The following is a 15633-nucleotide window of genomic DNA, read 5'->3' on the forward strand; positions in this document are numbered from 1 at the left end:
GCTCTTCAGCTCCTCCGGTACCGCGACGCAGGCACCGGGTCCGCGCCGGCAGCGGCGTTTCCTGCAGGCCTCCGAGCTCCTCGCTGCGTTTGGAGTGGGTCACGCGAGTGCAGGTGGGCACGATTTTGCAGCGCCAAGGGGCACTGGTTCACTGCCACCTAACATCTTCTAATCTTTTTTTTTTTTTTTTTTTTTTTTTTTTTTATTAACTAAATGAACTAAGTTTCCCTTCTTCAATTCCTCCGGGCAAGAGGCACAGCAGGCAAACAGAGAAAATGCAACGCACTGGTCATGGAGCAACCATGCTCTTAGCTAAGGAACAAAAATAACCGTTCAGCAGCCGAGCGGGGACTTCTACCATCCCTGGGCTGAAACTAGACACAAGGCCATGGCCAGACATCGAACGAGGATCCTACTTGAAGAGTTTCCGCTCTCACTTGCTCCGTGGCAGCGACCCACAGCACAACCACCCCGGAAGCAAAGCCCGTGAGATTGTCCACCCAGCCCAAAGGTCCTCTCCTTGCCCCGCTCGGCCGCCGCTGCACAGAGCTGGAGGAGAACACCAGAAAAGCTCCTGCTTGGCACGCAATGGTCTGTGCCCTTCCTTCACCCAGTGAATATTAAGGCTTTGAACAAAAAGAGCTTTTGATGTGGACAGTGAAGTTCTCCACCCTTAGCTTTTCTAGCTGCTTTTACTATTGGTAGGACCTAACTCTTCTTTAAAAAGGTTATAGGATCATTTGCACTACTTTCACACAGCTGCATGGGAAGCTGGGGATGAACTGGCACGTGAGATATGCCCAGGCACCTGAAGCAGTAGCAGCAACTAAAAATTAGAAAGAGAAACTTTGGTTTAAAATAAAATTGAAAAGAAAGTAAGAGAGAAAAGGTAAATGGGTGCAAGTTGACTCACGAGAGGGGTATTCGCAGGGCATAACCCCATAACCCTAGAGATCTAGACCTACATTCCTGGCTTTGCTTAACCATTACAACCTTCATTGCACAGGACTCAAAAATCACTCTCATATGGTTGTTAAGTTTCATAAATAATGTGAAAACTATATGCAACAGATACATCATATTTCCAAAAAATTATAAGAAAAGTTACATCAAATTAAAAAGTAGCTTCATGAATGAAGATACTGCTCTAAGTGCACTTTCCCTGCAAGTGCAGCCAGTGCCTCAGCGCTGGATATGAAAGAAAAAAACAAAACAAAACAAAAATCAGAGTTAAAAACCTAAGTCCGGTTTCAACCAGTCAAAACCGGGCCAAGCAGAACCCGAGCATGGTCTCGGCACTGTCCCATTAGGGAGTCCCTATGATGCTTCTTCATCCAGATAGGTTTGTATGTCCTTGTTGAGACTGTAAACAATCCTTCTTTCCTGAACCGTCCTCTTGATTGGCAAAACGAAGTAAAATATTTTATTTTTAAAATAGAAAATCAAAATTAACCCAGAAGAAAAGAAACAAAACACAGTGAGCTTGTTGGAGTCCATAGGATCCGGTCTGGAAGAGCTCGGAAAACATGTTCAGTGTTTTCTCCTGTTTCAGCTGGAACTGTACCAGAGATTGGGTTACTTGGGGAAGAGGGGAAGAGAACGAGAAAATAAGGGATGCGGAATAAAAGACTGTGGCCATTTCATGTGTTTGCTTCATCATCTGTGTCCTCTATCAATACCTTCGTGTCACGAGCCTTGGACCTGCAAAACAGAACCAAACAAAGCACTCACTTTGAGAAGAAAACTCCATTATTGCACACAGATGTTAAGCTGCACTTGCAAATCTTTCATAGCCAGAAACAAGCAGCCTCCTGGAACTGTTGTGCACTCCCTTGTTCTCACTGGGAATAGGGTTGCATGGACATGCATCAGCTGTCCCTTAGCAGCTCCCTCCCTGCCACCCTCGCGACACGGCGCAGGCTGCTCTCTGCACGGGCAGAAGGCCCCCTGCCAGGCTGTGCCAACAAGGGACAGGGCGGAAAATCCTTTGGAGATGCCAGCTGCATCCATCCAGCCATCCACTTGCCCTCACAGGACACTGCAAATCAAGGGAATGTCCCTGTTCCATCTGTCACTGCTCTACATAAAGGTGATGCGAATTATTCAATCACACGCTCGCCATGTCTCAGTTCATTGCATGTCCTGGGGATAAATGGAGCCTTAAATCTATTTATTTAAATCAACCTCCATGATTGACCACTGCTTGGTTAGGACTGATGGAGCGAAAGAGTGTGGCATCCACACCAGGTTCCTTATTCCAGGAGCAACATGAGGAAAAGTGGCACGGGTCACTGGAGCATCTTGTGGCACTTAAGAGCAGTGAAGATAAGGCAGCAGCATCAGGGTCTGGGATGTTCTATGGGGAAGAGTTCAGGGTGCAAGAAGGGATGAGGTAGGAGGGGAAAGAATAGATCTGAGATCTCAGGAATGAAATCTTAACCAAATGACACGTGACAGCCTCTCTTCCAGGTGCGGATACATCACCTCTGGCACCTGTTACAGGCTGTTCTCACAGGAAGGGCCCTCCTCTAGGGAGATTCCCTTTCTCAACGGTTATGAAGGACCAAGGGTGATATATAAGATTCACGAGCTCTGTAGCAGAGGTGTATTTACAGTTAGTATTGGATTTGTCCTTCTTTTGAAGGACCATTTCAGCTGAGATCTCAATCAAAATGACTTTAAAGTCAGCACGACTTCAAAGCCTTAAATGTCCACGTCATGTTACTAACAAGCAGCCCAGCCCAGGATTTAGAGGACAGGAAAGACATACTGCGAAGCCAGTCGAGGTCTGCGCAAGGACACACTTTGGCTGCGCTTCCACTGTTTGTTCTTCTGGCGGTTTCGGACACCATCTTCCTGGTCCATCATCTGCTCCAGGAGTGTCTGATCGTCGGCGTTGAGCGGTGCCACAGAGATGTCCCGCACGGCCCGGAACTCACCACAGTTGTTCAGATGCTCGTTCTCCAGCCGGAAGAAATTCCACACAAACCGTCTAGACAGAAAGAAGCAAAATTCATCAGTTCACTACCACTTTTGCAGGCATCGTCAGCGTTTGGTAGAGCACGAGTACTGGACCCAGATACCACTGATTTTCTTGCTGATCACAACCTGCCTCTGGGGAACACACTGGCAGGATGGAGAGAAACAGCACATGATTAACAGCAGCATTCCATCAGAGGCAGACTCAATTCTGCTGCAGAACAGCAGATTTGACACATTTATTCACTGTCCTAACTGTGATCAACACCCTTGTCTGAAGGGCATGGGTGTAGCCCAACATTGCAAGTGAAAGGAAAATATATGGCAACCTCCACCACGTATATGACTGAAGTTCAGCTGCAAGTTGGTATTGATCAGAAAAAGCTGGGAGAGGCTCCAGCTGGAGTACAAATGCATGAAGTGCACTGAAACTTAACTGATCAAAAGCAGTGATGTGGAATTCAAGCTAGTATTTAGAAAAAGTACACTTTAGAAAAGTATAAATGCAGCATCAAGTGAAATTTCAACTGTTTCTGCCAATAAGGTAATTTTACAGAGAAATTTAGTAATAACAATACTCAAGATTAGGTCTAAGGTTTATAGAAAACAAGCAGCACAGCACAAAGGAGCCAGTCACATGTTCCTGCAAAGCACTGTGGAGTCTTCATCAGTCAGCACACTGCTTGGATTAAAGGTTTCCATAAGACACAGTCTTTCAAGGATCTGTAGCTTCTGTGTCCAAGCAGCAAAGCACTTCCCACTGTGCTGATGTTACACAAGCATAAAACAGAAATGAACTGTTCAGCCGAGCAGCCTTACCGGAAAACCTCAAGTGGGGCAAAGACAGTGGAAATTATGTCCCCAGCGTACGGAAAGATTTGCATGGAAGTGAGGGAGATCTGGATGGTCCAGGCAAAACGCAAGATCACGTCCTCTACAATGGCACAATAGTAGTATGCCTGAAGAACAAGACAGACAAACAGCACAGGTCAACTACACAGAGGATAGACTGGCTCAGGCCTTCAAGAAGAGGTAAGCTGCCATGCCTACATTTTTAAGTTAACCTCCTAGCTTTCAAATATAGAGGAATTATATCCCACAGTGACTGCACAATCGCCGTCTGCAGGCTCTGTACAAGGAAGATGCAATAACACTTCTCCCTTTCCCTCTGCTTTCTACTCCTAGAGAAAAAAAACATATCTAATAAGCCAAATTTGCAGACCTTTAGCATTTCCCACACGCTCACATACCTGTGAATTTGGAAGAAATGTGATCATTTGTACTGCTGTTTAGAACCTGTTTCATGAGCCATCTGCCACTAGCTTGGAAAGCACCACTGAACACCACAGGCAGTTCAGCTAAAGGAACCCACCAGCAGTTTATGCAAAAGCTTTGTACAGATGTGGTAAGATCTGTTTTAAAATTGATTTATGCTTGTGTAGCTTCTCATGGTAGATAGAGCTATCCTTTTACAGAAAATTTGCTTCTCAACCAATAGAAACATGAGCAGTAGGATATAATCTCTTTGAAGCAGAACTCTACTGTCAAGAAAATCCTAATGTGTTTGGGAAACAGGAGTGACCAACCGCAACAAGCTCTCAACTCAACAACTGCTGTTAAAACATTTAGGAATCTCTAAAATAAGAGCAGGCTGCATACGTACTTTCTGTGGGTAGACAATCTCTTCTCGAAGAAAGGTATTTTCACCAGCATTTTTGTCAAAGAGACCCCAATCCATCTTCAGATCCCAAATAAGGGTATAGCAGGAGCTGATGAAATAGAAGATAATCCACAGATAGAAGAACACTTGGGTATCACTGTGTTTTTTAGCTGGAAGAGAGAAAAACAACATACTTCTGTTCAGCTGAAAGCAGGTTGCTTCTTAAAACAGCTATAAATTGACTGAGTTGGTGGGTGGCAGATAATTCTCCTTTATCCAGGTTTCTGGAAAACAGTTAGCTGATCTGAAACAAACTGAATCATCTTTAGATTCTCATTTAAATTCCATCTTCAAACTCTGTTCATTTTTTTGCACTTGGAAATGAAATTTGCTTCGATGTTTTTTTTTGTCTTGACACTTGTGGCAGACCTGCCGTTCTGACTCTGAACAGCAGAGGGAAGCTGGGGGCCACATTTCACACAGGGCTGCTACAAAGGAAAATGCAACGAGGCAAAGCTCAGCTCATAGGGTTTCCTGAAGGATGCTCGAGTTTGCATCCATGTGTAAGGACTGAAAATTAGTGCACTAAAGGCCTGAAAGAGGATGGACAACCCCTGAACTTTCATTAGTCATTTCAGAGGAGTGGTGGTGAGACTGCAAAGCAAGAGGACGGGAATACATTTACATCGGGGTATTAATACTGACGAAGGCTCGATATAGAGTTTTAAACTGCCATTTAGAGCATTGAGTTTTTTAAAAAGCAGGTGTACAGGATCAAATCTGCTCATGGGTGTATATGGATACTCTGCAACTACAAGCGGGTGCTCAGCTCCACCTAAACCGATGACACTGCTCCCCCAACTTGGCTGAATTTCCTTAGAGTCACCTGGAAAAGACAAAACAAGCAACAAACACAAAACAAAACAAACAAAAAACTCCAGCTCCGTTATTCTGTTATTTGTTCATTTATCTATTAATCTAACTATACTTGGGTCACTAAGTTCATAAAACACATTATAATGCTTTGTGAGCAGAGACATTTTGCATCTCACTGCTAATCAAGTGTCTTGTCTTCTCTTTGTGCAGTGACTGAAACTGCTCATTCCCTGATTCCTTGTGGCGAAGCCAATAACAATGTCGCTCGTATGCCACGCTAACAGAAGTGACAGCAGTGTTTGCCATATCTGCGGCTTGAAAACACCAGAATCCTTCAAGCTGATCACAGAGGGAGTAACAGTGCAATTTGTTCCTTCCTTCCCTTTCCGTTTTTAACAATTATGACATAAATGTAATGTGGCAATCTGATAAAATTAATGGAGGTGAAAATGAGAGCCATGGTGTGAGATGACATTCTTCCCATTATGCCTCTCAGGCTTCCTGGATATGATGTGCAGGATATAGGTCAAACACAGACACTCATTCTCTTTTCAAAACACACCCCCTAAAGCAAATCTATTAAAATCATTTATGTAGCAAAGCCTTTCTGCAGTGAAGCTTCAAATTAACAGGCTTCGATGCCCAGGTACATTGACGCTGCTGCTATTAGCCACCTTTACTACTCATTTTTCAAAATACTGGCTCTGGACCACAAGCCAGGAGGCAGGTGAGGTTTTAGAAGGTGAGCAGACAGAGCTCCACTGGAAGATTTCATTTGGTCCCAGACATTTCTCCAAAGTCTCCCTGCGTTACTTGACGAGGCAGATAAGGTTGATGTGGATGCTCAGTGACTTAGAGCCACTAAGCCCAAGCTTTGCAGCATTATTTTTAGCTCATTAGACCTCCATGTTTACAACCAGAGGATCCTAAAGGACAATTCAGAGAGGTAATTAAGGGAATTGCTTTAAAAGCATCTAAATGTTCCAGATGACCCTCTGAGGCCACATTCTTCATATGGCAGCTTAAGCTTTTAAGTCAGATGCTTCACTCACCCTATGTCCTTCACTCGAGGGGGCAGTCTGGCCCCACGGGTTCATCTCTCAACCAAGTAAGGGGCAGCCAGTGAACCTGGAGTTAACAAAACTGCACCATACACTGCGGAGCGCAGTGATTTTACACGTTAACGCTGCTGCAGGCTCTGTTTTCCTAACGGTTATTTTGTGCTATTACTAAAAGGAGGAGTCTGAGGAAGAGAGGGACCCAAGCACGGACCCTCGCTGCATTAGCAGTCACCTCCAAAGGAAGGGCTTTTTCCCAGCCTGTTTTCCTGGCTTCTTTTTCCTCTCCCTCCCTTCTTCCCAACAGTCTCTTCATTCGCACCTAGGGTCACGCTACCTGCCCCTGCTGCTGCTTCCTTTCTCACCAACAAGCTGTATGATGCATTTGGCTCTAAAAAAACTCCACCACAAAACCAAATCGCCCCCAGTAAAACACTCTCATCAGAGCAAGACTAGTGTCTTAGCTTTGTCGTTCAAGTACCTTCCTTTAATCACTTGCCTCCTTTTTCTTCCTGCCTGCAATTCTGCTCGATACCGTTCTTCCTTCTGTCCTCATTGGTATTCAGCTGGTGTACAGAAGTATGTTACTGCTCTAGGCAAGCAATTATATCTCAGTCTCCACTGGCTGGTCCTAGTGGCCCTCTTCAGCGCTGCTCAGGAGGCTGGAAAATCAAGGCATTGATATTCTGCCCAGAGGTTCCATCTACTGCTCATCTGCCAGCTTTTCCAGGAGCAACTCATTGCTTGTATGTTTATGTTGATGTCAGGGTCTATTTAAACAGGAACTGCTTCACCCTATAGTCTTTGTTTAATGATGTGCTAGAAGCCACCAAAAATGTGAACAGAGAGGGAGGGACGCAGGAAGAGAGAAGAGTATTGGACACCTGGTGGAACTTAACCTTCCATAGAGGAAAGAGACCCAGTCTTCAATGGCCCGTGGATTGCAATAATTCTTCTGCAATGTAATTGCCAGTTTGCCCAGTAACAGCTACAGGAAGAACCTCTGGATCGGGCGCTGGAAAGGACACCACCATGGAACAACTGCCCAAGCTGTGCAGCTACTCAGAGCAGCAAGCACAGGAGTGACACATCCGAGGCTGCCGCTTCATGTGCCACTAGGAAGGGGTAGATTTAAACGGGTGCTCTTAGCAGCAGGTCCAAAACTTGGAGGTGCTCAGTCATACCAGAGGCTATCCAAGTTCCATGTCTGTACTGCCCCTGCTGCAAGGACTATGGACAGCAGGACACCACAGGGGCTACGTTCACAACCTTCAGCGCAGAGTTGCCATTAGCATCCTCAGTTTTCTCAGTAGATACTTTGCACAAATACACCTATGAACTGCCCCAGAAGGTCAACTAGATAAATAATGGAAGGCTTCAACCTTTGAACTGAAGCAATGAATGGCCACAGAGCAGAAAAAAAAAGAGTCAAAGGTACTTCCAGCAGCCTAATTTACTGCCTGCAAGAACTGCTGATAGACAAATATCTTTGATTCCACAAACAGCCACAGGGGACAGAGTATCTCACTAGCATTTTGAGAGAATAATACCTTGCTGAAATTATAGCCCCTTCTAAAACACGGGCAAGGAAAAAGTCCTTTTCCATCAAAGATAGACAGCAAATGCTATACTGGATGCAGTTAATATTGACTTTTCCTCCAAAGAATACTATCTATTTACCCCGCTGAATTATTCTGGGGAATGTAAACACCATATAGTATTCAACACAGGAAAAATCAATGCCATGTATTATTGAAGATCTGGATAAGAGCACAATGGCCCTCGATAAGCACTCCGAGTGTGTCAGCCACTGCAGCTGGCTGTGGTTTTTGCTGATGGTGAGAGCTGTGATAAAAGCTGTCAGAAGCCTGGGGTTATCAGAAAACACAGCAAGGTAAGTCCTGCTGCATGACACAGGACTGACTGAACTGGAGCAGCTCTGTCTCCAGCAGGAATTAATCCCTCTTTATCAGGGGATACAAAACTCAGTCTCTTTAGATGAGCTTTTCAAACACAGTTCTAAACCAAATCAGAACTAAAACCAAAGGACAGGTACTTACAGTGGACTAGCCAAGAGTCAAAAGCTGAGCATACACTTTCTGCTGCCCATTTAGTCCATTAAGGATGTTTTCCCACTAAACCTATCCCATAACGCAAGGAAGGAGCACGACAGCCAGAAGTGACATAAACCCATAAGAACCGCCATCAGAACGGCATTCTCAAAGCATTTTTGTGTAACACAGATTGAAATAAAGACATGACACGACAGTGGATTTAAGGCAGTAAAAAAGCCAAATAACCTGGAGGAGCACATGAAGAGTCCTCCACCACTGTTCACTGACAGACTTGGCCAGATACTAACAGAGGCCTGTAGCTAGCAGTGTCCCCCAGGGGTCAGTCCTCGGTCCAGTCCTGTTCAATTTATTCATCAATGACCTGGATGAAGGCACAGAGTGCTCCCTCAGCAAGTTTGCTGATGATACCAAACTGGGAGGAGTATCCGATAGCCCAGAGGGCTGTGCTGCCATCCAGAGGGACCTGGACAGACTGGACAGCTGGGTGGTGAAAAACCTCATGCAATTCAACAAGGCCAAGTGCAAGGTCTTGCACCTGGGGAGGAATAACCCCAGACACCAGTACAGGCTGGGGACCGACCTTGTGGAGAGCAGCTCTGCGGAGAAAGACCTGGGTGTCATGGTGGACAACAAGTTGACCATGAGGCAGCAGTGTGCCCTCGTGGCCAAGAAGGCCAATGGGATCCTGGGGTGCATTAAGAAGAGCATCTCCAGCAGGTTGAGGGAGGGGATCCTGCCCCTCTGCTCAGCCCTGGTGAGGCCACATCTGGAGTATTGTGTCCAGTTCTGGGCTCCACAGTACAAGAGGGATGTGGAGCTGCTGGAGAGAGTCCAGCGCAGGGCCACAAGGATGATCAGGGGCCTGGAACATCTGCCCTGTGAGGAGAGGCTGAGGGAGCTGGGCCTGTTCAGCCTGGAGAAGAGAAGGCTGAGAGGGGACCTGAGCAGTGTCTATAAGTACCCCAAGGGAGGGAGTGAGGAGGATGGTGCTGGCCTCTTTTCAGTGGTGGCCACCGACAGAACTAGAGGAAATGGCCAGAAACTGAAGTATCCAAAGTTCCACAGGAACTTAAGGAAAAAATCCTTCACAGTGACAGAGCACTGGAACAGGCTGCCCAGAGAGGTTGTGGAGTCTCCTTCTCTGGAGATCTTCAAAACCCGCTTGGACGCAGTCCTGTGCCACGTGCTCTAGGTGACCCTGCGTATGCAGGGGGGTTGGACTAGATAACCTCTAAAGGTCCCTTCCACCCTTAATGATTCTATGATTCTAAGCACTTCCACATGAACAACTTCTCTGTTGGATTCTGCAAAGTTCTACTATCCTCCAGGCACAGTTTAAAGCAAAACAGCAAGATAGAGAAGAATTGTCGGAGACAATCTCTCGCTCTGTCTTCTCTTTAGGTTCTTCATCTGTAAAACAGGCAGATCCCCAAAATCTTTTTTGGTTGGAATATACCCTACTGGCTTGCATTGCTTTGTAGTACACAACTACTATATTTAATTTCAAGATGTCACAGCAGTCTCATAGCTCACGTCTCACAATGAAGAGAAATATGATTTCATTGCAAAGTGGAAGATCATATCAGTAATTACATGTCTGATATGATTCTTTGGGCTGGTGTCTTCTCCAGCGTTTTTGAGAAGGGTTATCTGGGGACACATAATTGTTACCATGAGAAGCATGGGCGTTCCAGCCTGCCCATTTACCAGAAGTCTCCTAGTAAAGATGTTTGGATTCACAACCAGAAATAGTGTGGGAATCAAGGCCTTCACCAGGCAATTTAGACATTATTACACAATATCATCTGGTACTTCTAAATGCTTCAAGATCCCTCAATAGCTTCCTGCAAAATATAAAAGCAACAGAAATCATCCAGATAAAATACAGAAATGTTGGATTAGTGCATCTTCTAGACTGCTGCAGCATCAGAGAACTCCAAGTCTGTTTGCCTTTGAAAGGAAAATTGCTTATTTGTGACACAGCCAGTAGTTTTTCTTAAAACGCTCCATTAAAGAAAGACAGAACCAGACTTCACCCTCCTAAGTGCCCGTGAAATGAGATAGCAGTAGGCCCTCCTTCCTACTTACACCTTAATCATTAGTGTTCGCGCTTCTCCAGCCACCATTAACTCAAGACTGTATTAAGGGGTAAAAACAGCCCTATTAGTGCACTTTCAAAATCCCAGCTATTAAAATTCATCTCTCAGCAGTGAGCTGCTGAGGCAGATGCATGAATCAGTCCGCTGGTAGGGTGCCGAGGTCACCTCTCCCGCACGGCGAGGCTGTCGGCACCGCCAAGGATCCCGCTTGACATGTACAGGCCTAAAAACCACGGGGAAATCTCCCCGCGGGGCTGCATGCCTCATTTGTGGTGACATTCAGGGTGCAGCGAGAGCTCCCAAAACTGTTCTGCCTAGGAGGGCGCCTACGCGCCCTGCGAAGCGCTGCTGAGGGGCCGCGTGTCCTTCCCGGCTTGTCCAAAAGCCACAGCGACCGCGCGGAGGCCGGCAGGGAAACACTTGCCCGTGGCGACACCTCAGCTAACGGCACTAATGGCACCGGCACTGCGCTGGCGGGAAGGATCAGAAGGACTCACTAATGAACAGCGCTCATTACTGACGGCCTCCTGGGCACGAGGTGAGAGCAGGGATGAGAAGACCCATCCCGCCTCACAGGAACGTGACGGACATCGCACATTTTGGCTCCAAATTACCATCCTGGTCAAGCTACCAGTATGCTGGGTGATTACAAGCCACACGAATACAGCAAGTACTAAGAAAAAAAAGAGAGTTAATCCCATCACCAAGTTTGTTTTACGTCAAGCCATGAGTCTAAGCTCTCCAAAGGGCCCTCGTGACACACAGATGAAACGGCCTGTCTCACTGGCAGCTCTTCCAGTGCTTGAGTGGGAGGGAGATGGGAGACCCTGTACCAATACACAAGGAGTAAATAGGGAACAGGATCTCACAAATGCTGCTGAACTGACTCTTTCATGAAAAACATCTCAGTGCCTTTTCTTTCTTTTTTCTTTTTTTTTCTTTAATAAAAAAAGTACTTCAACTCCAGATGTCCATTTATCTTGCCTTGCCAGGTCTCCCTACTCACTAGATGTAAGGCTACATTTCTCATTTAAGGTGTCATTAGCTACTGCACCAATGCCTGATTTCTCTCAAAATCACTTCATACAGCTCTCCCAGCTCCCACATCACTTGTTCTTGTCTCCTGTTGTAACCGTTTAGGATCATGGCTAATTGCTGTTCCACCTACCAGCAAACTCACTTTTCGGGACCTGCATCCAGCCGTTCTCAGCACATTAGCAAGGGGAGATAAATGACACAACCACCCAAGTCAGCCCAGTACATTTGACAGCACTTTATCTGGCAGAGAAGAGCGCAGACGGAGGCAGCCACATATTCTCCTGCAGTTCTCGATACGATAGCTGGATGTCACCATCCTCTCCCCTTTCTGCCACCTCTTTGCATCGTCCAACTGGAAGCCACCACATACTCATCTCTCCAACCCATGCGGATTAACTGTGGTAGAACCCAGAAGTTAATAAATTGCTGGACCACGCAGACCACAATGATTTCATTAAAAACAGGACATAAATGAAAAATGAAAATTTAGCATAAACCACTACATCTTTCATCCTTTCCATCAGTTAAAGGAAAAAAATCCCATATAACCAATTTTAGCTTGTGCTTAAGCTCAGTAATGCCTTTCTGAAAAATCAAGGGAGACACAGAGATGCTAACACTGAAGCAACAAAACACATGAAAACAACAGAAAACTACCAGTGACTCAAGAAGCTTAGTTATTCAAGCACAGAAGCCAAATCCATATTCTGCGTGAGCCAGACATATTTCAGATGACATCATGGAAGCATAAAGGCAAGAAGGTAAGACAGAAATAACAGCAGGAAAAAGCAAAAGGTGTCCTTTGACAGAGGACACAATTACAGCATAAATCGCACGCGACACAAGGAGCAACCGGCACACTCAAAGAACAGCTAATTTTTTTCCCATCTGCAGACCTCTTGTTGCATTGTTTCTCTGTGTGTTACGATAAGAGCTGAATACCTAAGGTTAAATATAACCATTGAATCTTACAAAGACTGAAACATATCCAAGGGATGATCCAAAGCCAGGCTGACTCTTCTAGCTGCGCTGGCATATCCTGTTAATGTCAATGCCCTCTATAAAAGAGGGAAATCTTGTGGAATATTGCTCTAAAAGGAACTGCACCAGAAACAGCTATACCAGCAACTTTGTCAGTGCATTTATCTAGAAAACTATATCCGCTTCTGGCAGAGTAAAAATGCTGCAAAAGTGTCAGATTCTGCTCTTACTTATGTATTTATTTATTATTATTAAACAACAGACCAGGACTTAATCATTTGTTTCCACAGCAGCATTGAGTTTTCCGTAAATAAGCCAACATAACACACCCAGTTGGCCAGCTCAGGGCCAGGGTACTCAGCCCCCCACCAGGGAAGCCAATGTCAGCTCAACTAGTTAGTGCAAAGCAGCAGTGGGGAAGAGCTGGAGGCAGGAGCTCTTCCCTACCGGAACGCGCTCCGGTTGCTAGGTAGCTCCGAGGTGCAGATACGCCTCATTTGCCTGGATAAACATATCCTGTAGGACTATATTTACAGAACACGGCCTTTGCTTCCCATTCCTTTGAGTGATATAAAAATGCTTAAAATTCCTCCCCTGGGATCTTAGCAACAGTTGCCCCTTGGATGCCCGAACGAGGTTGTATTTTTGTGCTCATGGTGCAGCACGCAGCTTGAGTTAGTGCTCGTCCACACTGCCACGGTCTGCTTGAGCCTTATTTTATGGGGTGGCTGCTCTCACTTAAGCTTCACTAACTCAAGACATGATAGCTTGAAGTTCCCTCTAAAACAAGGGCTCTTCCAGGACACCAAGAGCGCCAGTTTGGAGGAGAAAACCTAACAGACTTTGCTTTGCTATTTTAAGAGTCTAACATCAAAACTGTAATAAGCAGAGAGAAAACTGCATTTTCGCATCTAAATCAAAAGGAGGACAAGTAAGGAACGGCCTCTCTAAGAGAGGCAGCAATCAGAATTACGCACTGCCCAAGCAACAGCAATTATTAAACAGCAATATACTGGAGAAACAGGGATGCTAGTCAAGGGCCTGCAGTATAACATAGCACCTGGTGGGGGGGATCTTAATTATGGCAGTTTCAAAGCAGGCAGTACCATATATGAATCAAAACCCGCGTATTTGTGCTATAATCAGGTGGCATTTAGACATTTGTTTAGTGCAAGTTATTTTCCAAGCAGTATATGAAAAATAGCACAAACGTGCTGGAAGTGCACTCTGTATGAATTACCCGCTTTCAACACTGACAAGCCCTCCTAACCACACAGTCCATCTTCACGTAGCTGGCAGACACAAATTTAAAAAGCAGCTGCATGTTATTCAATGTGCTGCATCAGACACAACTCTGTTCGAGGGCTGCGACGTCCCCCAGGCCCCACAGGCTGAGAGCAGTCGCTTATGGACATTACTTGACCTGCCACCAAAAGGCCACAAATTACCCTTTTACCCTGGCAGATGAAAGCTGTCACTCCAGAGTCATAACTCTCAGGTTTTCAGGCAGAGCATTCGAAGACTGATTAAACAAGATGCTGCTCACCACGGCATCTTACCTGTTTGTTACTTACTGCAACTTGGAACAAGTCTAAATAGCAAAGGTGTCCCCTGATTTAGCACTCGTTTTCGGCAGTGCTTTCATTCTTGGTGGCAAACTAGCCCCAGCAGAAATTCTGGATATATCCCAGGTCAGTGTTTGTCTCTGCTATACTTACCCAGACCCAGAGAAAGCATGGAGAAGCAGTTATCATAACAACTTGAGAAAAGACCATCTTGTTCCAAACCCAGAAAGAACTGGAAGTCTATGCAAGCCACGCAGATAATGCTGGAGTTTTAACAGATATGGTATATTACAAAATGCATTCATGCCAGGATGGAAATAGGCTTGCAGAGCGGCCAAGGCATGGTGAGGTCTTTCGGAAGCCCTCTACAAATCTGTGTACAGCGACATTTACGACATGTTACAAGTGCACAATTTATGAAGGCCACTGTGTGTTACTGAGCAGTAACTATTACTACCAGCAACTGTGGTTACTAACACTGACAAAGCCGGGACGCACAAGTGTCTCCGCACTCGGAACAAGCCCTGTGCCTGTCTCATAAACACCTCTTTACACCCCACTCAACAGCAGATCTAAAGAGCAGGCAACAGTTACACTGGCAGCAATGAGAACAAGGGTCAGCAGCGCTGGTGCAGCTGCAGACTCTAGGGGACTACGAAGAGGTCAGATTCTCAAACAGGACATTTTGATAATGCCGATTTCCACCTTCATCTCAAGCCTATCTGCAACATTTCCACAAGAGGCTGTTCCAGAATGCCCTCACGGGAGAGGGAAACCTTAGCCAACCTCGTAAAAGCAGGCAGTGTACAAAACCAAAAAAAAAGAAAGAAAGGAAAAAATCTCATAAGCATCGACTATAGCCAAGCAGTCCGCGTTGTCTCATCTTGCAGGTCAGCAGCTGTGACTAACGGGTCTGCAGGGCTGGAACCGCAGAGCGTCACTGAGCAAACAACTCGAAATGGAACAAGCTCCCCGGCTCCCGCGGCAGGAGGCAGGCGCTGGAGCACGGCAGCATCTGCCGCTGGATGTGCCCCCACCGCGTCCGTGGGCATCTGCACCCGGAGCCCCGGACTTCCGGCCTCCGGGCAGCTGGCACCACTGTGCTGTGAAAAGGTAAGGCTGGGCAAGCGTTATCTGCATGACTTCAGGCCTGGCTGCTTCAGATCTTGGTAGCACGGGAAGGTTTCTAATAACCCTTCCATCCCTCAGAAATAAAAAGTATGTTAACTAGAGACATGCCTTGGACACAGCGCCCTGCCTTGCCACAACCATATTTCAGGATAAATAATGGCTTACAAGCGT

At 45.9% G+C, this 15633-nt stretch overlaps 1 protein-coding gene across 1 annotated transcript in view; it reads right to left on the minus strand.

The window, feature by feature from the left end:
* Positions 1-1027: 1027 nt before the first annotated feature.
* Positions 1028-15633, minus strand: part of XPR1 (xenotropic and polytropic retrovirus receptor 1) — a 79697-nt gene continuing 65091 nt past the window's right edge. Inside the window, exons 12-15 of the mRNA XM_088524854.1 lie at positions 4643-4809; positions 3799-3938; positions 2771-2992; positions 1028-1701 (exon numbers count right to left, since the gene is read on the minus strand). Coding sequence (XP_088380980.1) covers positions 1641-1701; positions 2771-2992; positions 3799-3938; positions 4643-4809 — 590 coding nt within the window. The 3' untranslated portion in view covers positions 1028-1640. The remainder of the gene's footprint in view (positions 1702-2770; positions 2993-3798; positions 3939-4642; positions 4810-15633) is intronic.

The sequence above is a fragment of the Tinamus guttatus genome, unplaced genomic scaffold, assembly GCF_059628265.1.
Source record: "Tinamus guttatus ecotype Peru unplaced genomic scaffold, ASM5962826v1 Tinamus_guttatus_pri_ptg000215l, whole genome shotgun sequence".
NCBI classification, from domain to species: Eukaryota; Metazoa; Chordata; class Aves; order Tinamiformes; family Tinamidae; genus Tinamus; species Tinamus guttatus.